This window comes from Neoarius graeffei, chromosome 16 (genome assembly GCF_027579695.1).
Source record: "Neoarius graeffei isolate fNeoGra1 chromosome 16, fNeoGra1.pri, whole genome shotgun sequence".
Taxonomy (NCBI): Eukaryota; Metazoa; Chordata; class Actinopteri; order Siluriformes; family Ariidae; genus Neoarius; species Neoarius graeffei.
The window spans coordinates 23,008,209-23,032,455 of record NC_083584.1 but is presented as its reverse complement, the minus strand read 5'-3'; the positions used below and the strand labels follow the sequence as shown (position 1 = coordinate 23,032,455).

Here is a 24,247-nt window from a genome sequence, read left to right as displayed (position 1 = left end):
TGTCAAATGAAAGATTCAGAAACAAACTAGGTTTCGACAAGGAGATCATGAAATATCGGTGCATTTGATCAGTAAAAACATGTCGATGATCTTTCCACCATGCTTACCTGCGATGATAACGTCCGGGTTTTCTTCAAATTGCTGATCATGCGGAAAAAAATTCCATCCCAGGTAACGAACTGTGTCATCAGACGACAAGATCAAAGGGTGAGGCGGGTCTTCCGATTGATTAATTAACCAATAATAACTGTTGTAACTGAAACTCACCTTTTGTAAAATTGTTTTTTATTGGTAAATCTGAAAAGGTGTCGATAATTGTAGCTGCCACTCTAGCAAATAATAACAATACAGTAAATAGCCCTATTCCACAACTGTAGTAATCCATATTATGCCAAGAACCACTCAACTATGTAAAGTAAGTATACATATGTACACACACACACACACACACACACACACACACACAGTACACATCTTCTAATTCGGCATCTTTTTCTTTATTGTTATTAATTGACACTCCGTGTCTTAAAGTAATGATGGATGTCGTTTCTCTTTACTTGTTTACTGTTTACTGTACTTGTGTGTACAGTACCAGTCAAAAGTTTGGACACACTCATTCACAGTAACACATCATTTATAATTTGGATTAAATGGACTTAGCACAAGGTTAAAAATTGTCATTTCTTGAAAACACCCTAGTGTTTGATCATTCTTATTTATATAAAATGTCCGTGTTATAACCCTAAAAGGCATTATCATACGCTTTATTCTGCAAAGAAGTTTGGTCCCCTGATAAACAGGCTGTGATTTCATACAGGAGCAGAAGTACATTTGGGAAACTTTCTTCATAGTCAGAGTTCAGGGGAAAGGAAGGTTTCAAGAGAGAGGGAGAGGGAGGAAAGAAACACAGAGAGAGAGAGCACACAAGACCCCAATCTCTGCACACATTCAGACATGGTGAAGGAATTGATAAGAGGCATCAGGACTTAGATTGTTGGATCAGACCAAAATCGTATGCATGAAAGACCAAGAGACTTGATTTAGGTCAAAAGATAGAAGGTGCTTTTTAAGAGAAAGTTGGAGGTCGTCAGGTTGTCGGGTCGGGACCGGTCGGGATTTCAACCACATTAAATTCAGAACTCTTCTCCAGCACAGGGTCTGTGTGCATGGTGTTCAAGATACTATGACTTTTAATAAGAGACCCTCACTGATTGACCAGCTTGGGTAAAGGGAGGGGGAAAACTAATTGGAGACCCATTGGACAAAGATTCAAAAGGTAAGACTCTTCAAAAAGAGTTTATCATTTCATATTTCATACTTATTTTAAAGTATAAAATGTACTTTATTATGAGTAGCGATATTGGTTGAAGTGTACTTCATATCAATTTACAACTTAATGTTCTTCTCTGAGTCTCTGAGTTCCCCTGTGAGAGTGAGCTATGGAAGAATATCATAGAAAATATCAAGGAATTTTGCAAAAATAAATAAATACACACTGTATAACCAGGGCTAAATTTAATCACGTTCTCCCCCGAGGACAATAAATTCAAGATGGATGGATTTTCGACTGTACTGTTTTAAGATTGACATTACAGTCAGATGTAAAGCAGCTGATTAGAGCATGAAGTCCCTTGCACGCACACAAAAAAAGGTAAAAAAATCCCTTTTTCTTTTTTGAAATGGTTGCAAACTTTAATTTAGTTAAAAGAGTATGTTGATGTTTTTAAATCTTCTGGGTAAATTTCCAAATGCTTATTTAGTTTTTATCCATTTTTACCTGATTATCCATTTCTTCTAAAACTCATTTTGCTGTTGTCCTTTCCTCTGCATAGCTCTGCTCTACTGTATTTGCCAACATGTTCAATGTAGTAAGTCGTCTTTTCATCCACAGAATTATAATGTAAGCTACTGTCAAGGAAACCGGGGCTAAGATAAATAAACTTGTCAAGAATAAACATTCCCAAAATTCAGCTACAACCTTGGTTTTGCCTCAGAACACTTATTTTTGAGAGACAGTATAAAAAAAATAACTTAAAGGTAGACTGCCTTTCAGATTTTTCAAGTGTAGGTCATAAAAAGAATTTTCCCAGACAGCCAATTATTTTTGTTTAGTGCACAGAAAGCTACTGAATTTGAATCACAGACTTCCAATTTTATTAGATTTTTTTAAAGAACAATTAATGAATTTAGAGCCACATGGCCCTAAATTCTCCACTATTTTTTTCCTGCTTCACCATGACCCAATTCAAGATACTACATCATGCATCACGTGGTGGGCTTTCCCCATTCACGCAAGGCATTGTGGGATACAAATTTGAAACAGGAGAGAAAAATGGAGGATGTGAGTGTGCGAATGAAACGTGAAAGACCGACTACAGTAATGGAAAGCGAGAAGAAAAGATGTTATGTTGTGAAGGAAAGGAAATGCAGGACCAAACTAATAAATATCGGCGGTCAGCGAGCACCTCAGTGTGATCAGCTGTTCGTTTAGCAACAGAATGATGTAACTGTCAGTGCACGGTGAAAGGTAAACCTGTAGATGGCAGTAGTGTTGTAGTCGAGTCACTAAACTTCGAGTCCGAGTCCAGTCTCGAGTCCCCAGTGTTCAAGTCTGAGTCAAGTCCAAGTCATTAAAAAAATTTCGTGGGAAGAAGAGGGAGTGGTGGGAAAAATTAATAAATGAAGTACATAAACAAACAGAGATAAGAGATTCCAGCTTCCATCCTCCCTTTCCTAATATGTATGGCTAAGTATTAACGATTATGGAGGAATATTTGGGTGTGGCGTTGGGACTGGATCTCAGGCACAGAGGGCCAGGTCAAGTCTGTAAAAAGGTGAGGTAAGATGACCAAGGGGAGTGTGTATTCTGAGTGTGGAGTAAGTTGGGAGAGGTATGATTGTCCAATAATATATAATCTGCTAGCAGGTTTTTCCAATGGGTAATATGGATTGAGTTCTTTGAATTCCAGTTCATGAGGATTGTTTTCTTGGCGACAGTTAGTGCTACTAGAAGAAATTTATTGTCTGTGGTGTTAAGGTTGGTTGAAGATGTATCTCCTAGTATGCAGAGGGAAGGGGTTGCTGGGATGTGATGGCCAAGGATAGAGGTGAGTGAGTCTGTGACTTTTATCCAGAACCTATGGATCGGGGTGCAATGCCAGACAGCGTGGATGTATGTGTCCGGGGTGTTTAGCATGCAGTGGGAACACGTGTCGGAGCCAAAACCCATTCTTGCCAGTTTCTGTGCAGTGTAGTGAAATCTATGGAGTACCTTTTACTGTATTAGTTGAAGATTGGCATTTTTAGTCATTAGATAGATCTCATCTCATCTCATTATCTCTAGCCGCTTTATCACAGGGTCACAGGCAAGCTGGAGCCTATCCCAGCTGACTACGGGCGAAAGGCAGGGTACACCCTGGACAAGTCGCCAGGTCATCACAGGGCTGACACATAGACACAGACAACCATTCACACTCACATTCACACCTACGGTCAATTTTAGAGTCACCAGTTAACCTAACCTGCATGTCTTTGGACTGTGGGGGAAACCGGAGCACCCGGAGGAAACCCATGCGGACACGGGGAGAACATGCAAACTCCACACAGAAAGGCCCTCGCCGGCCCCGGGGCTCGAACCCAGGACCTTCTTGCTGTGAGGCGACAGCGCTAACCACTACACCACCGTGCCGCCCCATTAGATAGATGTTTTTGCAAATTTGGGTCCAGAAGCCGGCATCAGGAGTAATAGACAGGTCTGATTCCCAATTGTGGTATGGAAGGCTTAAAGTTTTTTCGGATTGTGATATAATTTTGTATATTTTGGAAAGGATTTTTTGAGGGGAGGGTATGTTAATCAGTTCCAAGATTTGTGGGGGGATGTCTAAATTAGGTATCTGAATATTCCATTTTGCTTGAATAGTTGATTTAATTTGAAGATACTGTAAGAAGTGCTTACCCTCAATGCCATGCTTCTGGACCAAATAGGCAAAAGAGACCAGTCTATTGTCTTGGATGATATGATGAAGATGAGGGATACCCTTGCCTATCCATGTGAGAAAGCTGAGTGATTTTTTATTGATGGTGAAATCTGGATTGTTCCAGATAGGAGTGTGATTTGATAGTGTCAGAGGTGAATTAGTGAGGTCATAAAACTTCCACCAGGCTGTCAGACTTGATGCTATGGTTGGAGCTTTGAAAGATGGATGCTTTTTGACTGACTGGCTGCAGAAAGGTAAGTCTGAGATCTGAATATCCTTGCAAATGGTTTGTTCTAGGTCTAACCAGGTGAATTCAGGTGAGGTGGGATGTATCCATTTGTAAATGTATTGAAGCTGGTTGGCCAGTGCATAGTGGTAGAAGTGTGGCGCCTCTAGACCACCTAGTATTTTAGGTTTTTGAAGTGTGGTCAGTTTGATTCTTGGTGTCTTGTTTTTCCAGTAGAATTTAATAATTGTAGAGTCTAGTGATTTAAACCAGGATTGAGTAGGCTGAATAGGAATCATTGAAAGTAAATAGTTAACTTTGGGCAAAACTGTCATTTTGATAACTGATATCCTGCCCATGATGGATAGTGGAAGGTTCATCCAGCGCTGGAGGTCATCAGTTATTGAATTGAGTAGGGGGGTGAAATTTAGACCAAACAAGTCTGAGAGCTTGGGGGAAACCCTTATCCCCAGGTATGTGATATGATTGGTGCATAGGGGAATAGGTGATGAGTAGGCCGACACATCCCAGCTGTTGGAATGTAATGGGAGGATTGCAGATTTGTTCCAGTTGATAGAATATTCAGAAATGTTGGAGAATGTGTTGATCAGTTCAATAGTTTCGTGTACAGATGTTGGGGGATTTTGTAGGAAAAGTAAGATATCATCAGCATAGAGACTAATTTTGTGATGTAAATTTGGAGTTTGAACTCCCTTGATGAGGGAGTTCTGTCGGATGGCGGCGGCTAAAGGTTCAATGAAGATGGTAAATAGTGAAGGAGAGAGTGGGCATCCTTGTCTAGTCCCCCGGTGCAAAGTGAAACTATGTGATGTTAGTCCATTGGTGATTACTGTGGCTGAAGGTGACGTGTATCGAATTTTGATCCAATTAATGAAGGATTCCCCAAAACCAAACCTCCCCAATGTGAAAAACAGGAAATTCCAGTTGACCCTGTCAAATGCTTTTTCTGCGTCTAGAGTTACTATGATGGTATTTTCTTGTATGGTTGAGGAGTAATGTCTCATCTCTCATCTCATTATCTCTAGCCGCTTTATCCTGTTCTACAGGGTCGCAGGCAAGCTGGAGCCTATCCCAGCTGACTACGGGCAAAAGGCGGGGTACACCCTGGACAAGTCGCCAGGTCATCACAGGGCTGACACATAGACACAAACAACCATTCACACTCACATTCACACCTACGGTCAATTTAGAGTCACCAGTTAACCTAACCTGCATGTCTTTGGACTGTGGGGGAAACCGGAGCACCCGGAGGAAACCCACATGGACACGGGGAGAACATGCAAACTCCACACAGAAAGGCCCTCGCCGGCCACGGGGCTCGAACCCGGACCTTCTTGCTGTGAGGCGACAGCGCTAACCACTACACCACCGTGCCACCGGAGTAATGTATAATGTTAAATAATCTGCGAGCATTGGAGGTTGAGATTCTACCCTTGATAAAACCAGTTTGGTCCGGATGGATAATGGATGGGGTGACCTCTTCTAACCTACGTGCTAAAGCTTTAGCGATTATTTTATTGTCAACGTTGAGAAGAGAAATTGGTCGATAACTAGATGGAATTGTTGGGTCCTTATTGGGCTTGAGGAGGAGTGAAATTGTTGCTGAGGTAGTGCTAGCTGGTAGTTTTGAATTTTCTTTTGATTCATTGATCATCCTGATGAATAGTGGAGCCAAAATAGACCAGAATTGTTTGTAGAACTCGGCAGGGAAGCCATCCAGTCCTGGTGTTTTATTGTTAGGCATGCGTTCCAGAGCTGAAAACAGTTCCTCTTGAGTAATAGGTGATTCCAGTTTATTTATTTGGTTTTCGGTTAGTTGTGGTAAATTGATATTATTGAGGAATGAGTCAATGGATTCCTGGTTAGGGTTTATTTCAGAAGAATATAGTTTGTTGTAGAAATTGTAGAAAACATGGTTAATTTCTTCAGGTGAGCTGGTTAGCTTCCCTGCTGAGTTCTTTATGGCTGAAATTGTTGCTTTTTCTTTGTTGCGTCTGATTTGATTTGCTAAATATTTACCTGATTTATTGCTGTGATGAAAGGATTCTTGCCTTAATCGATGGATCATAAATTGGGTGTGTTTACTAAGTATTTCATCTAGTTTAGATTTGCACTTTCTTAATTCATTTCGTGTTTCTTGAGATGGGTGGGTCGCGTTAATTTCCTCCAGTTGCTTAATTTTATGGTTTAGTTCAATTTCCTGTTCTTTTTCTGTCCTTTTTTTGTGTACTGAAAATGAGATTATTCTGCCTCTAAGCACTGCCTTTCCTGTCTCCCACAAAAGGGAAGGAGATGATCCAGGGGAATCGTTCATTTCTAGAAAGCATGCCCACTCTCTCCTAATAAAACTGTTAAATTTGGGGTCTTGTAAAAGGGAAGTGTTCAGGCGCCATCTGTTACTGGATGACTGTGGGGAGGTTCTATTCCATTTTATTGTTACAGGGGCATGATCAGGCGGCACGGTGGTGTAGTGGTTAGCGCTGTCGCCTCACAGCAAGAAGGTCCTGGGTTCGAGCCCCAGGGCCGGCGAGGGCCTTTCTGTGTGGAGTTTGCATGTTCTCCCCGTGTCCGCGTGGGTTTCCTCCGGGTGCTCCGGTTTCCCCCACAGTCCAAAGACATGCAGGTTAGGTTAACTGGTGACTCTAAATTGACCGTAGGTGTGAATGTGAGTGTGAATGGTTGTCTGTGTCTATGTGTCAGCCCTGTGATGACCTGGCGACTTGTCCAGGGTGTACCCCGCCTTTCACCCGTAGTCAGCTGGGATAGGCTCCAGCTTGCCTGCGACCCTGTAGAAGGATAAAGCGGCTAGAGATAATGAGATGAGAATGAGGGGCATGATCACTGATGACTATGGGGTGTATTGTAGATTCAGTGATATTTGACATAATGGAGTTGCTAGTTAGGAAGTAATCAATGCGGGAGTAAGAGTGGTGGACTGGTGAAAAAAAAGAGTAGTCAGTGGAGTCTGGGTGCTGAAGCCGCCAACTATCGATAAGACCAAAATCGCTCATGAACTGTTTTATTGTTTTTGTAGATTGCCAGATACGTTTGTTTTGGGAGTGATCAGATTTGTCTATTGTGGGGTCTAAAACTGTGTTGAAGTCACCTGCAAGTATGATAGGACAGTCGGAGAGATTGGAGAGTGAAGAAAAAAGCTTCCGAAAGAAAGCAGAATCATCTGTGTTGGGTCCGTAAACATTGGCTATTGTAATAGGGGCACTGTTAATTGAGATGTTTATAATGATAAAACATCCTTCTGTGTCTGCGATGGTGGTGTTATGAGTAAATGAGATTTTTTTTATTCTTCTTCCCACCACTCCCTCCCTCCCTCCCTCTGCTAGCGTCTTCCCTCCCCCACTTCATCTACTTCTGTTATACCTGAGCATTTGGGATGGCGTGGACAGCCCTACCCTGTCTGGCTGTCAGGTGGGACTGGCATTGGTTGGTGCCATTGGGAGGGTTGATGGGTCAGGGTTCCCCTTCGGGTCAGGGTCCCAAGGTCCTCTCAGCGCCCTGCCCACCCCACGCATGCACTCTGATACCTGCCTATTCTTGGTATTGCACAGCGCGCCTTATCCTCTTTTAAATGCTCTACACATTAGGAAGCACACACCATTTGCCCACCTTCAACAAGAACAACATGATAGACTAGGGCAGGGGAGGAGTGCATGTGGGAAACCTCTGCAGGTGCTTCGCTGCACTCCTCGCTTCTTTTAATGCAAATACATTTTAGAGAGGCTTATATCTTTGATTATATAGGGTGCGGGGGGCGTGTAGGTGGAGATCTGGGCAGGTTTTCACCCTGCACGCCCTCTTCTTTTAATGCAGTACACTTTAGAGAAGGCACACATTCTTGTCATATACAATCATATATAGGATAGGTAGGGCGTGTTGTGCGGAGGTTATGGGGGGCTGGTGTCGGTGTGTGGGGGCCCGGAGCCCTGCCTCATGCAGTACCTCCCCCTCCCCTCTGTCGTCCCATCATGACTTAGCTTGGGCAGGGGCGGCTGGCACCATAGCCATGAACAGGTGCTCAGGTAGTCATCGTAATTAACTATTAAATAACTATTATTTTTAGAATCACTATCTATAAAAAATTTACTAACACAAAGGATTAGCAAATAAAATAATACTCCCCCCCCCACACACTCTCCTTCATTATGATCCAGCTTCTTTCTCCCTGGCCCGACACTAGACCAGCACTGCTTATATACACTCACACACGCACGTGCTCACTATCACAAACTCCGCTCTCCCCCCAACATACACACACTGTCCCTCCACCCATAACTCAAGGCCCAAAACCCCTCCAAATCCCCCCCACCTACCCTCCTCCATCTCTTTTTTTTTTGTAATTCAAATTTTTTATTTAAACACACTCAATAACAGCTTTCAGTGGTACATCATATAGAGAACAAAGAGAGAAAGGCCAGCATTACAAGGACACATTTTCTAAGGCTTAGGTAGCCCCTGTCCAAAAATAAAATATAATAAATAAATACATAAAATAAAAAGGGAATATCCACAACATTGTTCAAGTACCAATAATACAGTAAAATAAATAAAATAATATTTCTTAAATCAGGCTTCACAGTCATGGCACTAGTTAGAAGTAAGATGTTCCATGAAAAAATCCCAAAGCCCCAGTTCCACAGGACCTTTACTCCTTATCCTTGCTAACATAACCTCATAGGAGGTGGTCTCACTCATTAAGATTTTCCACTCTTGGAGTTTAGGACATGTGGTTGATTTCCAATACCTTAATATGATTCTAAGGCATGAGGTTATTCCCACCATCAAAACCGAGTATGCCTTTCTGTTTAATGTTGGGGTTTCTGTTTTATCTCCCAAAAGACATAAACGCGGGGATACTGGCAGGGTCACTCCTGCCCATGCCTCCAGATATTTCAGCACACTGTGCCAAAATGGCTTAACCATGGGGCATTCCCATATGACATGTAAAAAAGTTCCCACCTCTTTTGTACACTTCCAACATAAATTATTGTTTGTGAGCCCTACCTTAAAAAGCCTACAGGGAGTCCAATAATAGCGGTGTAGAACTTAATATTGGATAAACTTCCCTCTGGCATCTTTGACATATCTGCCATTTTGTGCTATGATTTGACTCCATGTATCCTCACTAATTTCACAGTTAAGGTCTCTCTGCCAAATTATTCTCAAATGGTCACATATGCCACTAGTTAAAGACACTGAGTTTTGATAAAATGTTGATGCCTTGCGATTTAGAGGGTTTTCTAGATAGTCAACAATCGGGTTGGTTAGATTCTGTGACTCAAACCTTTTAATTACACAGTGTCTAATTTGTAAATATTTCCAGAAATCACCGTTTTCCAACAACTGGTACTGTTGAACAAGGTCGTTGAATGACATAAATGTCCCTTCTTTGTAAAGATCTTTTACAGTGCATATACCCTTCTCCAGCCATCTTTTCCAAAAAACTTTCTGCTTCCCAATCTTCACTTCTGGGTTGAGCCAAAGTGAAGCATACAGTTGTTTGTAGTGGGAGATCTTGTGCAATTTGTGAACCTTTGCCCAAACCTCTTGAGAATGCTTAATAACTGGATTTATATCTTTATCTTTTAAACATTGGGATAGGGCATGCATTGGATGAAATGGTGCCGCCAAGTTTGTCTCTATATTAGCCCACACTAATTCAGACCCATTTCCCCTCCAGTGATAGATTATCTTAGCCATTTCAAATGCCAAACTATACAGCCTAACATCAGGAAGACCAAGTCCCCCCTTCTCCTTGGGTGCACACATTTTACTCCATTTAAATCTGGGTTTTCTTCCCGCCCATAGAAAGTCTCTGATTATGGTTTCGTATTGTTTAAAAATGTGATCAGGCTTACACAGGGGTAACATCATAGATATATAGTTAAATTGTGGCGCTATTACCATTTTAATGACATTTATCTTCCCCCAAAGACTCAAATTTAACTTTCCCCATTTTCCCAGACTTATTTTAATGTTTTGAAGAAGAGGCTCAAAATTCAGTGTCGCCATCTCACCTATCTCAGACGTTAATTTTATACCCAGATAAATCATGCCTTTAGGAATCCATCTGAAATTATACTGTGTTAGCATGTGTGGGTGACAATGCTTAGATATGGGCATCCCCTCTGATTTGGTCCAATTAATTTGGTAACCAGACAATGTAGAGTATATATCAATGGTGTTCATTAATGCAGGCAAAGAGTTATGAGGATCACTAGTAAGGAAAAGAATATCATCAGCGTAAAGCATTAGCTTGTGCTCGGTTCCACCACCCTCTACTCCCTTAATGGCAGGATTCATTCTTATAGTCACTGCTAGGGGTTCCAGTGCAATTGTGAACAAGAGAGGCGACAAGGGGCATCCCTGTCGCGTTCCTCTTGAAAGATCAAAAGGAGATGAAATAAGACCATTTGTCAAAACTGAAGCTTTGGGTTGATTGTATATTATTTTGACCCATTTTGCAAAACCAGAGCCAAAGCCAAACCTTAGCAGGGCAGAGTGCAGGAACCCCCACTCGACCCTGTCGAAGGCCGCCCTTGCATCTAGTGAGACTGCTGCCACCGGCATTGTGCTAGAAGCATTCAACCATATTAAATGCATAAGCCTTCTCAAATTATCAGTAGAAGACCTTCCTTTTATAAAGCCTACTTGATCAACATGTATAATATGTGGTAAAATGGTTTCAAGTCTTAGGGCCAGCACCTTAGCCAATATTTTTCTATCCACATTGATGAGGCTGATTGGTCTAAAATTCGTAGGATCTGTATGATCCTTCCCCTTTTTAGGTATCAGAGATATCAGATATCATTAAAAGACGGTGGAAGTGAGCCACTTCGAAATGCTTCCTCAAACACAATTGTCAATATTGGAGTAATTATATTAATATATTCCTTATAATACTCCACAGGAAACCCATCAGGGCCTGGTGATTTCCCTGTATTCATGGACAAAATGGCAGTTTTAACCTCTTCTTGGGTTATTGACGCATCCAGAAGAGTCACCTGATCAGTAGACAGGGTTGGAAGATTTATGTTTGAGAAAAAATCTCTGGCTGATAACTCCTTTATAGCACCAGCTGATCTATAAAGATTTCCATAGAAGTCTCTAAAGACATCATTAATACCTTTAGAAGATGTTATAAGAGCCCCTCCTGCTCTTATTGCTGGAATTATATAGGCAGAGTTCTGTTCCTTTAGTTGCCTAGCCAAAAGTCTGCCAGTCTTTTCCCCTGATTCATAAAATCTTGTTTTAAGTCTGAACATAGCATATTCTGCTTTTTTATTGAAAATGTCATGAATTTGAAACTTACATTTGCAAATGTTTTTAAATAAACTTTCAGAATAATGTCTGGCCAAATCTTTTTCCATAGAATTTAGTTCAGCTTCTAACTTTTTAATACTATCGTTTTGCTCTTTTTTCCTCTTTGATGATTTAGCAATCAATTTACCCCTGACGTACGCTTTGGATGCCTCCCAAACCATAGCCACGCTCTCTGTACTGCCCATATTAATTTCAAAAAATGAGGATAAATCCGCTGCTAGTTCTGCAGAAAACACCTTATCCTGTAACAGAGATGTGTTCATTCTCCACCTACCTCGCCGAAGCCTGTCCGAATGTATATTTACACACAACTCAACAGGCGCGTGGTCTGATAAGGATATAGCATTAATAGAGCTATCAACGATATCATTAACTAAACTCTGGGAGATAAAAAATAATCAATTCTTGAATACGATTTGTGGCAGTTGGAATAAAATGTATATTCCTGATTTCTAGGATTGACCAAACGCCAGACATCTACCAGACCAATGTCTTCCATCAGCATGTGAATAGCTGCTCTATCCTTCGGTGTTGAGACGCCTGAATATCTACTCTTATCCAATATCCCATCTAAAACCTGATTAAAATCTCCAGCCAAAATGATTTGTCCCTGGGCATTTCCTAATATACTATTCAGTCCATGAAAGAAAGATGGATCCTCCTTGTTAGGCGCATAAATATTACACAGTGTTATTTCCCCCCCATTTATGTTGGCTTCTATACATATAATTCTACCATTATCATCCTTGTACTCCTTCAACATAGAAAAGTTCAATCTCTTATGGACCAAAATAAGAACTCCATTACGTTTGCTGGAAAAAGAACTGTAGTAAACATGGCCAACCCAATCTCTCTTAAATTTTTTAGCTTCCTCATCCAATAGATGGGTTTCTTGAATGAATGCTATATCGGCTTGTTTGTGTTTAAGATATAGAAGTACCTTTTTCCTCTTCACTGGGTTCCCACAACCATTAATATTCCAGGAAACTACCTTGACATAAGCGCTATTAGCCATTCATATTGCAAAACAGAATTAAAAGAAAATATTGGTATACATATTGTCCCTTGTTATCTGACCATCCTAATTGAAAAACATAAGTTACGTCTTTTGTACCACTGAGCATTAATAGAAAATCTGCATTTTCCTTTTTAACCCTAACCAACAAGATCAAACTGGTCAACCAAAAACTTCCCTTCACACCAAAGGGAAGAAAAAACAAAACAGAAAAATCTCCTCTCAGTAAAACATTGTCCATAACATAAACAAAACCTTACTTAGGTCGTGGAATGTCCAAGACGCCTACTCGGCTTCACAGACAGCTACCTGTATAAGCCATCCAGCCCCATCATACCTCTCAGTCTCCTAGCTTGGTGGATGTGTCAGTTTATGGTAGTGAAGTGATTTGCTGCTCGATGAATTTCACCGCTTCAGTTGCCACGTCAAACTTTCTATTCTTCCCCTTCCACATAAACTTGAGCGTTGCAGGAAATATCAGACGAAACTTAACATTCTTGTCACGCAGTAACTGCTTTGCCGTCGCGAAAGTTTTCCTCCTCTCGGCCAGCGCTTTCGTCATGTCTGGAAACAGTGAGATATTGCATCCACTCCATCCCGCACCTCCGCTCTCTCTCGCAGCTTTTAAGACTTTATCTCTCCCGGTAGAACATAAAAATCTCACCATCACCAGTCTCGGAGGCTGATCTTCATTGGGAGGAGAACCAGGAGAGCGGTGTGCCCTTTCAATTTCGAATTCCTTGTCATCAATGTTTATGCCCAGGCCCTCTGACAGTATTTTTCCAACGCATTCGATCAAGTTGTCGCCTTCAATGCCCTCTTTTAAACCCAGGAGTCTAACGTTATTGCGGCGGCTTCTATTTTCCAAATCCTCCACCCGACTCCACAGGTCCTCTATGCGCTTGCCCTGCTGATCGCGGCTATGTAGCAATTGCTGTGTAGAGTCCTCTACGTCGGAGATTCGCCCTTCCGCCTCAGTTAGTCGTTCCTCTGTGGCTTTCACTGCATTTTTCAATTCCTCAATAGTCCCTTTAATCGTTGATACATCAGTCGCCACTTTTTGGAGCGTTGAGCTCACTTTACTCACTTCGGCAAGGATGCTTTCCAAGTTAGCTTTCTGTGTGGAATCCCGCGTCGGGCTAGCTCCATCAGTTTCTGCAGCAGCTGCCCCCTTCCCTCGTGTGGGCTTAAAATATTTCGACGTTGAGGACATATTCTTTCGCATGTAAGGCGCCGTACAGACTGAAAGGTTAATACTGAATACTGAGTTATCAAAATACTTCAAAAATCGCGGAGAAATGACGGATTATTTTGGATTAATTTCGATGGGGTTTAGGACAACTCAAACTACGCAGCCATCTTTCTCGTCGATCCCACGTGACTCTCTACCCTCCTCCATCTCACATGCACATTCATTACCCCTAACCAACCCCACCCAGCCTCCCCTATACAGCAATATAGCTCTTGTTTATCTCTGTCGAATTTGTCTCCATGTGTCCTGTTACATCTCTCTGTCAACATATTAGTAGTACTGTCCAGCCTTTGAAACTGTTGTTAATGTTACGTCAGTGTTTCTGTTGTATGTCATGTGTATGTATTAATTTGTTTCATTCTGTCCTTCTTACTTTGTATTTGTTTGTATTTGTTAGCAAATTAAAAAAAAAAAAAAGGGAAAAAAAATTTTTCGAGTCGAGTCCACTACTGATCCGAATCGAGTCCAACACACCAACCGCATCATTTGACGGTGGCTGTTTCAGCACCATTAACATTAGTTTGTTCCTGAACATGACATATGAACAGATGAATGTACATTCTCTATCAGGGAGTGTGACATATTCTGTCAGAGATGGTTGGGAGATGGATGTAAGTGCAGAAGGTGTGTTTATTAATACAAGTGAAGACAGGTAAACAATCCAGAACGGCAGGCAAAATCGTAAAACGGTGAAACAGGCAATAGGTCGAACGAGGCACAAACAGGCTCTCGTAGACTCAGCAGAATCAAAGACGAGAAACAGGAAATCAGGCATCAGGAAACCAAACAAGGAAATAAGGCTCGGTAACGTATCAGCAACGCAACTCAATACTTTGCAAAGTAAGTGTGTTTTCACAGTTTTTATATAGGCGCGCTGATTGCGCCTTAATCCTGTGCAGGTGTGAGTCGTTTACAGCACATGTGCAAGAGTCCGATTGGCGCGTGTGCGCTGTCTGGAGCGCGCCCGAGAGTCTATCTGATGCACGTGCCAAGGCGCGCAGGTGTGACATTTTTGCATGAAATTAGTACAAAATTAATGTAGATATAAATATCTTATGCCAAATTATTATGACATTACAAAAATAAGAAAAAATCCGAGTCCTCATCTCCATTTTCCGAGTTCTAATGCAGTTAATGCATGAGTCCAAGTCCGAGTCGAGCCATGAGTCCTTAAAATTAGGGAATGAGTAGGACTTGAGGACTACAAACCTGGATAGCAGTAATGCAACACTGGATGTTAGTTGCTGTAAAACCCAAAAGAAGAAGAAGAAGAAGCAGGTAAACCTGCGCATGCGCACACGGACTTCCTCTGTCTGCTTGACTGCGCGAAGCGAAGCGAGCGTTTTCATGCACATTATTTGCTCAGGAATCCCCTCAAATTAAATAACTTCCCAGCCACAGAATGGCCTGTTTTTTGTGAGATGTTACAGAAATAAACATATATCACAATGACCAAATTTCAGAGGGAACTAAATTTCACCGATTTTATGAAGTCAAAAGGCCGTCTCACTTTAAAAGACAAAATCATTTTTATCTAAAGCATCATAATGTTAATAGTATACTCCCATGATGAATAAGTCACAGGAACATCACAGAGGACAGACTCAAAAACCAAGCAATCACATGTTGTATCTTCATGTCTCATTTTTTACAGCCAATCATGGACACCCTGCTCAGAAAGTTTTTCAACATCACTCCTGATCCTCAGGTCAACATGTCTCACCGCCAGTGGGGGGTGCCATACTTGAAGAGATTAGCACATCTGGACGACGATCTCTATGAGGACTTCTACGGACTGTGGATCACCCTCATGGTAGTCAACAGCATCATGTTCTTGGTGGGGCTCATGCTAAACAGCTTAGCTCTTTATGTTTTCTGTGTGGGGACAAGGTCTCGCACTGCACCTCTCATCTACACCATTAACTTAGCCATAGCGGACCTCCTGGTGGCGCTGTCTCTGCCAGCAAGGATTGCTCTGTATTACAGTGGAGGTGGCTGTGTGGCCTGTTCATACGTGCATACCTTTAGCTATTTTGTTAACATGTACTGCAGTATCTTGTTCCTCACCAGCATCTGCGTGGACCGTTACATGGCAGTGGTTTGGGCTGCAGGGACAGCAGACCGCTGCAGAAGCCCTGCTGTGGCTAAAGGCGTAAGCGCAGGGGTGTGGCTCTTTGCTGTCGTGGTCACCTACTCATTCCAGACCACAGCTTTGGAATTTGCTGGATCGTCTTGCTGCCATCTGCCTGTGCTGTTCGCTGTCACTCTGCTGGAGTTTGTGATCCCCCTACTGGTCATCATGACCTTTACCGCACGAGTTGCTTGTGCTCTTGCCAACGACCGGCTCATGGCACAGAGCCGGGGTCGAAGGGCGAGAGCTGTGCGTCTGTTACTTGCTGTTCTTATCGTTTTTGTCGTCTGCTTCACGCCTTTCCACGTGCGCGAGGCCCTTGAGTATTTCCATTTAGGAGGTGGCCGAGAACAGCACGTGGTTGCCTATCACACCACTGTGACCCTCAGTAGCCTCAACAGCTGCCTAGACCCCGTGGTCTACTGCTTTGTACCTGATAACTTCCGCTCCGCTCTGCGCCGCGCTTATAGGAGGAGGGAGCCTCAGCATTCCAGTGCAGTGGAGGTGACCAGCCCTCGCCGAAGCTCCAAAGGGTCCAGCACCGCCATGGCAGTCATGTACAGCGTAGCCACTCTTACACTCAGCCCCTGCACCCTGCCTCCTGCAGAGCTGCCTGCGTGACAGGGGGAAAAGAGAAGAAGAGGAAGAGCAGGAGACACAGAACAAGACAAAACAAATCTTTTGATAAACACAAACAGTCTCAGAAATCGAAACTTGGATTATATCTCACTCTTTACTGGATAGGAACTAAGGATCAAAATCCACTGTGCCTTTTCCTGCCCAAGCAAGTGGGAACATTCATCATTACGCAGGACTGTCACCCCCTACAGCTGTGTGTATAATTCAGGCAGGAATGGTTATATATGCAGTCCAGGTCATTGCCAAAAAAAAAAAGAGCATCCAATTTTGCTGGATGACAAGAACATCAAAAAATACCCCTGATTGACTGAATGACTTGTCCCTGATAGTGCATATACAGTACATCTGTCCATTGGTCCAATGTGCAAGTTCCACCTGAACATGTAACTGTTTTGCTATATTACCACAATGTCTTTTTTTTTTTTTTTACTCATTATTAATGCATGTTCTTAAAGCTGTACTGCCTTTCAGATTTTTCAAGTGTAGGTCATAAAAAGAATTTTCCCAGACACCCAATTATTTTTGTTTAGTGAAGTGAAATCTACTGAATTCGAATCACAGACTTCCAATTTTATTAGGTTTTTTTGAACAGAACAATTAATGAATTTAGAGCCGCGTGGCCCTAAATTCTCCGCTATTTTTTCCTGCTTCACCATGACCCAATTCAAGATATTACATCATGCATCACGTGGTGGGCTTTCCCTGTTTGTGCAAGGCATTGTGGGATACAAATTTGAAACAGGAGAGAAAAATGGAGGATGCGAGCGTGCGAATGAAACGTGAAAGACCGACTACAGTAACGGAAAGCGAGAAGAAAAGACGTTATGTTATATACGAAGGAAAGGAAACACAGGCCCAAACTAATAAATATCGGCGGTCAGCGAGCACCTCGATGTGATCAGCTGTTCGTTTAGCGACAGAATGATGGAACTGTCAGTGCACGGTCAAAGGTAAACCTGCGCATGCGGACTTCCTCTGTCTGCTTGACTGCACGACGCGAGCAATTTCATGCACGTTATTGGCTCGGGAATCCTCTCAAATTAAATAACTTCCCAGCCACAGAATGGCCTGATATATTTTGTGAGATATTACAGAAATGAACATATATCACAATCAGGGCCGCGTTAACCCTTGCCGAGGCCCTGGGCAGACACACCCCCGAGGCCCCACCCCCGCCTGCTGTCAGCTGCGCTAGCAAATTCACCCCCTCAGACATGCCTGTCTAACTAGACACAGAAACTTAAATAATGACAGTGGCACAATTAGAAATACTATTGAACGATAAAACTTTATATCCATCAACACCTATTTAATCGAGAAAAAGCAATGGTGAAATAGGCAATTGCATGGTGAAAAAATCCATCAGACATCACGGTTAACATGTCTGGTTAACTAAAGTTTAGCCTCAAGAAGCCTTTGAATGAGTGGGTCAATGAACATGTCAAGAACATAACCTAGGCCTACAACAGTTTCTTTAGTATTCAGAACAAGAACATTCATTTGGTATATAACCGTTCGTTTTCATTTTGGAATCCAGGCGACTTTTAACTTGTGAAAACAAAGAGCGATAACAAAGAAAGGAAAATATCTTGCTTCTCAAAAATAAATCTCAAAATGTTAGGCTATGTGAAACATTTCATCCTTTCACACACGTAATGTCCCAAACAGCAGTGGCACACAGCTTTGCGCATTCAGTTTGACAGCCATGGGTCAACTTACAAGGGCACTTTCCTACTTTTCTGGAAAGCGAAGTCATTAATTAAATCATTGAACTCAAGCTGGCGTAGCGTGTGAAGACATGGTGGACAGTGATCATATTGACAATGACGGGTGATTTATGCGACGGGACAAGGTGGGCTTCCTTGCGGGTGGCGAAATGCATCAAAAATGTTATCAATATGATCAAAACTTCTGAAAATATCGTTTCATATTTTCCGATCTCGCTACCTCCGAGGCCCCCTAGTGGCTGAGGCCCTGGGCAGCTGCCCATGAAGCCCATTAAGATAACGTGTCCTTGATCACAATGACCAAATTTCAAAGGGTACTAAATTTCACAGATTTTATGAAATCGAAAGGCCGTCTAGCTTTAAGATTTAATGTCCTTCTTGCTTAGCCAAGTCAGTATATTTATCCATTTGTTCTAATTATGTACTATCTGGGTAAACAAACCCTGGAAAACAGAATGCTTTGCCAAATTTATTATGAGAGAAAGGACCTGAATGGTTACAGTATGGAACTAAAAATATATTGCCCACAAAGGTGTTAAGATCTTTGGTTTCGCCAATGTTTGATTTCTTGCCACAGCAATTTGGGAACCAATTCACCAAAGCAAAAAAGGATACAGGATATGAAAGATATATTTCCGTCTGGTACCTATAGGTGAATTTTAACCTGTAAATTTGCCAACTCTGGTCTCCAGTCAGTAAAAGTGTAAAAGAGCAAAATATGCTGTTTGTCATTTACCCTGTTCATACAAAGCTGTCTTGTCAACCAACATATCTGAAGGGGCTTATGTTCAAATCCAGTCTCTCTCTCTCTCTCTCTCTCTCTCTGCCTGCTAGGATTTTCTTGCTTACAATGTTGGCAGTGTCTTGTCTGGAGGAAACACATGATCAAAAATTATTACGATTGGTATAAAGCATTCACCGTACTGTAAGAAAATCTTGGCTGAGATAGCATACTCAGGTCTGCTGTTTGAGTGCGAGGAATGCTCTTTCTTACTGTTGATCAGCGCAGAGCTAGATAATTGTGGGCATTAATGAACCCATGGATACAGTCAGTTGCCTTGTCACATTAAATCTTTTAAAAGATGTACTGAGCTTATATAGCTTGAAGGAAGTACAGTATGTTAGCCTTCATTTTCCCCTCCATGCAAAAACAAAAAGCCCTTAGTAAGTGAAAACATTGAATTTCGGGAAATGTATCTAATATCTATTATTCTATTCACATTCACTGGATATGATAAATCGTGCACTCTGATTGGCTGCTCTACTACTAGGATATCAGCTCATATACCGTGAGTAGAGAAAAACAAAATGGCAGAGCGTGTATTTGATGGTAAGAACATATCTTTTTTTTCCCAGGAATTCATCTCATTCTCATCTCATTATCTCTAGCCGCTTTATCCTGTTCTACAGGGTCGCAGGCAAGCTGAAGCCTATTCCAGCTGACTACGGGCGAAAGGCGGGGTACACCCTGGACAAGTCGCCAGGTCATCACAGGGCTGACACATAGACACAGACAACCATTCACGCTCACATTCACACCTACGGTCAATTTAGAGTCACCAGTTAACCTAACCTGCATGTCTTTGGACTGTGGGGGAAACCGGAGCACCCGGAGGAAACCCACGCGGACACGGGGAGAACATGCAAACTCCGCACAGAAGGGTCCCTGTTGGCTGCGAGGTTCGAACCCGAAACCTTCTTGCTGTGAGGCGACAGCGCTAACCACTACACCACCGCGCCGCCCTTCCCAGGTATTATTATAGCATTTTTCACAAATTGCTACTGTCATTTCACCCATTTCTTTACATTCTTCAACTTTAAGTGTTAATTTGTTGTATTTTTTTTTCTTTTTAGACTGGTTCAAAAGCTCAAAGAAGTTTTTAAAATTACAGAACTGAAATGTCCAAGGAAGAATTAAATAAATGTCTAAAATTATTCTATACCTCGGCATGACAGCAAGATGGCACTTCCTAAAAAAAAAAAATCAAACAAACCCAATACTAAAGTCAATTCGTGCAGACATTGATAGGTTTTCCATTGATAGGAAGTCCGCCTGTGTGGAAATGATTTTGTCGGATGTTTTGTATAAAGGTTTTATTTATCAAATTTGCAAAAAATACAAATAAAAATGCTCTGTTTCTTAAAATCCAGTGAATATGGATAGAATAAAAGCGTTATTAGCTTTGCCATAGCAAGATCTATATATGTACATACATTATGGCTGGGAAACCACTACAGCTTGCGCCAATTACAGTGGCCCTATTGTACCGAACCAGCATGTCTTTGGACTGTGGGGGAAACCGGAGCACCCGGAGAACATGCAAACTCCACACAGAAAGGTCCCTGTTGGCTGCGAGGTTCGAACCCGAAACCTTCTTGCTGTGAGGCGACAGTGATCACCACTACACCACCGTGCACTCATTCTCATCGTACATGGCTTATAGCTCATGTACGACTCTATTTTGTGGAATAATTGTTAAATATTTCTTATGAATTTATTATAGAACAAATATATGATTATTAACTCTATTTATGGATATTTGCACTAATTTCAAGGATGAAATTATCTTATTGGCAGATAATTTTACAAATTTGAAGCAATTATTTTGAGAAAAAAAAGCAAAATGACCTGATCTACTGTACTTATTCAAGCCAATGTTACTTGTTCTGATATAAACCCAAGCGTCAGCGTGCTCAGTCAAGATATTTTCACTTGCTAAAATAACACTTCTGCAAGATATGCTTGCCCTTAAAATAACCCTTAGGCATTAAACTCAACCTTATTTTTCCTGGAATAGTTTGCTCTTTGGATTTTTAAGTCAATATTAACAATGTTCATCTCAACTCATCTTGTTTCTATTAGAAGATGCACTTCACATGTCTAACTGAATGTTTAAGGCAAAGCCAAACTTGGACCTACTGTATACCTTACACGGAATTCATTTCTTAATCACTTCTTTTCTGCCTCACTTGATTTAATGGACCAAGCAGTTCATGTGTTTATGTCTGTAAAGGCTGAAGACGGAAAAATCGAACCTCTCGACATTCTCCATTGGGTGGCTTTTAGATGAAGCCATTTCCTGACCTAGCCTCACACAGACCTGGCAGTAAATCACGTAAATCCCCAGTGTAATTTGTTTTAAATTATTGTCCCATTACAGCTAATAGGAAACAGCCTGCCACCCACAGCACTGTTTGGATTCTCTTTAACATTATTCCGGGGATTCAATAGAAAAGCCATTAAACGTTCTTCTAACATTAATGGAGTTCTGAGAGCATGAAGGTTCCAAGGGCACACATTAGACCTCACAGCAATAATTCAATCAAATAATGCTGACTTGCACTTTCATTTCCTCTGTATTCATATTTGCAGCATTTCTCAGTACTGAAGACACTGAGCACAGATATAAACAAAACAATGTTCCATATATGCGATAGGTATTTAGAGTTGCAGAACCAGGCACATTTGCTATCCATGAAATGTACCACTTGTTAGGGGACAGTTTGAGCTTTTAATTCTTTTTCCACAAGAGGGCAGTGCAAGATAACTTCTGGGACAAACCAGAAGAAGCCTTGATTTGTTACATTTACACTCAAGTACAGCGAAATTCGTCCTCTGCATTTAACCAGTGAACACATGCATGCACACACACATACCCAGAGCAGTAGGCAGCTATGCTACAGCACCCAGGGGTTAGGTGCCTTGCTCAAGGGCACTTCAGCCCAAGGCCACCCCCATGTTAGCTTAACTTAACAATTCACACTCACACCAACGATCAATTTAGAGTCACCAGTTAACCTAACCTGAATGTCTTTGTTACTGTGGGGGAAACCAGAGCACCCGAACGAAACCCACGCAGACATGGGGAGAACATGCAAACTCCACACAGAAAGGCCCCCGTCGGCCACTGGGCTTGAACCCAGAACCTTCTTGCTGTGAGGCGACACAGTGCTAACCACTACACCACCGTGCCGCCCATCATTTTCATTTGTAAGACTACAACATATGAAACTCCGAATCTCCAAACTCCAGAACTTTGAACCCTGGCACTGTAAAATTTCAGTTTTGTTACCATATAAAAAGTAACCAGCCCATGACATTAATAAGAGTATGTCAGATTTAAGGGATAAAGCATACAGATAGCCAGTATTAAAAGTTGAATGGTCCATAATGCTGCAAAAAAGATGCAGCATTTCCTGCCAGTTTAGACAATATATTGGATACCACCTCCCAAACAAACAAACAAACAAACAAACAAACAAACAAACACTTATTACTTACTTGAAAAGCATTACATTTTGAAAAATTTGAACAAAATATGTAATGACTATTTTTAATGTGAAGAAACAGGTGCATTCTGAAATATAGGGCACACACACACACACCTAGGGACAGTTTTGAGCAAGTTAGGATAAAATCTGAATTCCCTGGCTGAAACCCGAATGGACACATAAGACTACAACGTATGAACCTCTGACTCTCCAAACTCCAGAACGTCAAACCTTGGCACTGTAAAATTTCAGTTTTGTTACCTTTTTAAAAAAGGAAATTGTATTATCTTAAACGATAACTATTTCGAATACAAAATGTTAAAATTATTCTTACAGACATGCAAGAACACATGAGGAAGCCATGGCCTAATGGTTAGAGAAGCAACTTTGGGACCAAAAGGTTGCCGGTTTGATTCCCTGGACCAGGAGGCATGGCTGAAGAGCCCTTGAGCAAGGCACCTATACCCCAACTGCTCCCCAGACTGCTCTGGGTATGTTGTACATCGCTCTGGATAACAGCACCTGCTAAATGCTATTAACGTAATGTACAGAAGCAGGGCCGCTGACAGCTTTGGCTGGGCCCGGGACAAAATGCTCTGAATGGGCCCCCCGAACGCCATTAAATGTATTCCGTTACGCCCCAAGCCTGCATGCGACAGCCCCCGCAATGCCTTCCTAAACTCGCGGATAGTCTACTATAATCACGCGATTGGGGTGCTCTTGAAGGAGCAGCAATGGACGGGGGATTTCGGGCAGGGCTGGGGGCGAACATATGCCGCTTTTCCACTACAAACGCGGCTGAGTCGGGCTGAGCCGTGCCGTGCTGAGTTGGGCTGAGTCGAGCTGGGCGGGGCTATTGGAGTTGCATTTCGACTACAACCGCGCTGAACCATGCTGGCTGGAAGTGGGTGGACACATTGGGTGGAGTTAGCGAAAGTGGGTGGACGTCACGTGATGTCGTTAAGCGGCGCAAACAGTGACATCAGTGATCTTTTAAGCGGTAGTCTCACGACCCGAATAGTAAACAATAAACATGGAGGACATGGAGTCGTTAGTGTTGCTGGTCTTGGTTCTGTGGCTTGTTGTCACCGACAACGCCAACAGATACTGGCAAGAGCGTATAGATGAGACGAGGCGCATAAGGCTTCAGAAATTCTCGTAATTCGTAATTCTTCTTCTTCCGGGTTTACGGTGTTTACAGATCCCTGAAGCGAGCTGAGTCGTGCTGCTCTGAGATAGTCGAAACGCAAGCCGTGTCGGGCTGAAGCGAGCTGAAGTGAGCTGAAAAAGGGTAGTGGAAAAGGGCCAATAGTATACTGTGCGTGCGTACTATCCAGTGTGAAAAGCAGAGAAGAACACACCGCTCGAGAAACGGTGGGATATGATTGCGGGCTAATGTGAATATTCTTAGCTTCAATCAGATATATGAAACACAGTGTTATTAAGCCGTTGTGGTTATGAAATGATTCAATGCCCTGTGCGTTTGATATGGTGTTCAGTGTGACTTGCTCTCCCCTCGTTTGTAACATGAATTGCGTGCCGCGCGTGCCTTGGTTGGGGTTACTTTACGGGGCTGGAAAAAGTTGGCTGTGTCTTACCTAGGGTGACCACCGACATGAGTCTGTAAGTTAGGACACTTGTGTCCAAAA

The 24,247-nt window shown here is 42.2% G+C and overlaps 1 protein-coding gene across 1 annotated transcript; it reads left to right on the top strand.

The window, feature by feature from the left end:
• Positions 1-15,489: 15,489 nt before the first annotated feature.
• Positions 15,490-16,581, top strand: LOC132899979 (G-protein coupled receptor 20). The gene has a single exon (XM_060942017.1). The coding sequence runs from the start codon at positions 15,490-15,492 to the stop codon at positions 16,579-16,581; it is 1,092 nt and encodes a 363-aa protein (XP_060798000.1).
• The last annotated feature ends 7,666 nt before the right edge of the window (positions 16,582-24,247 follow it).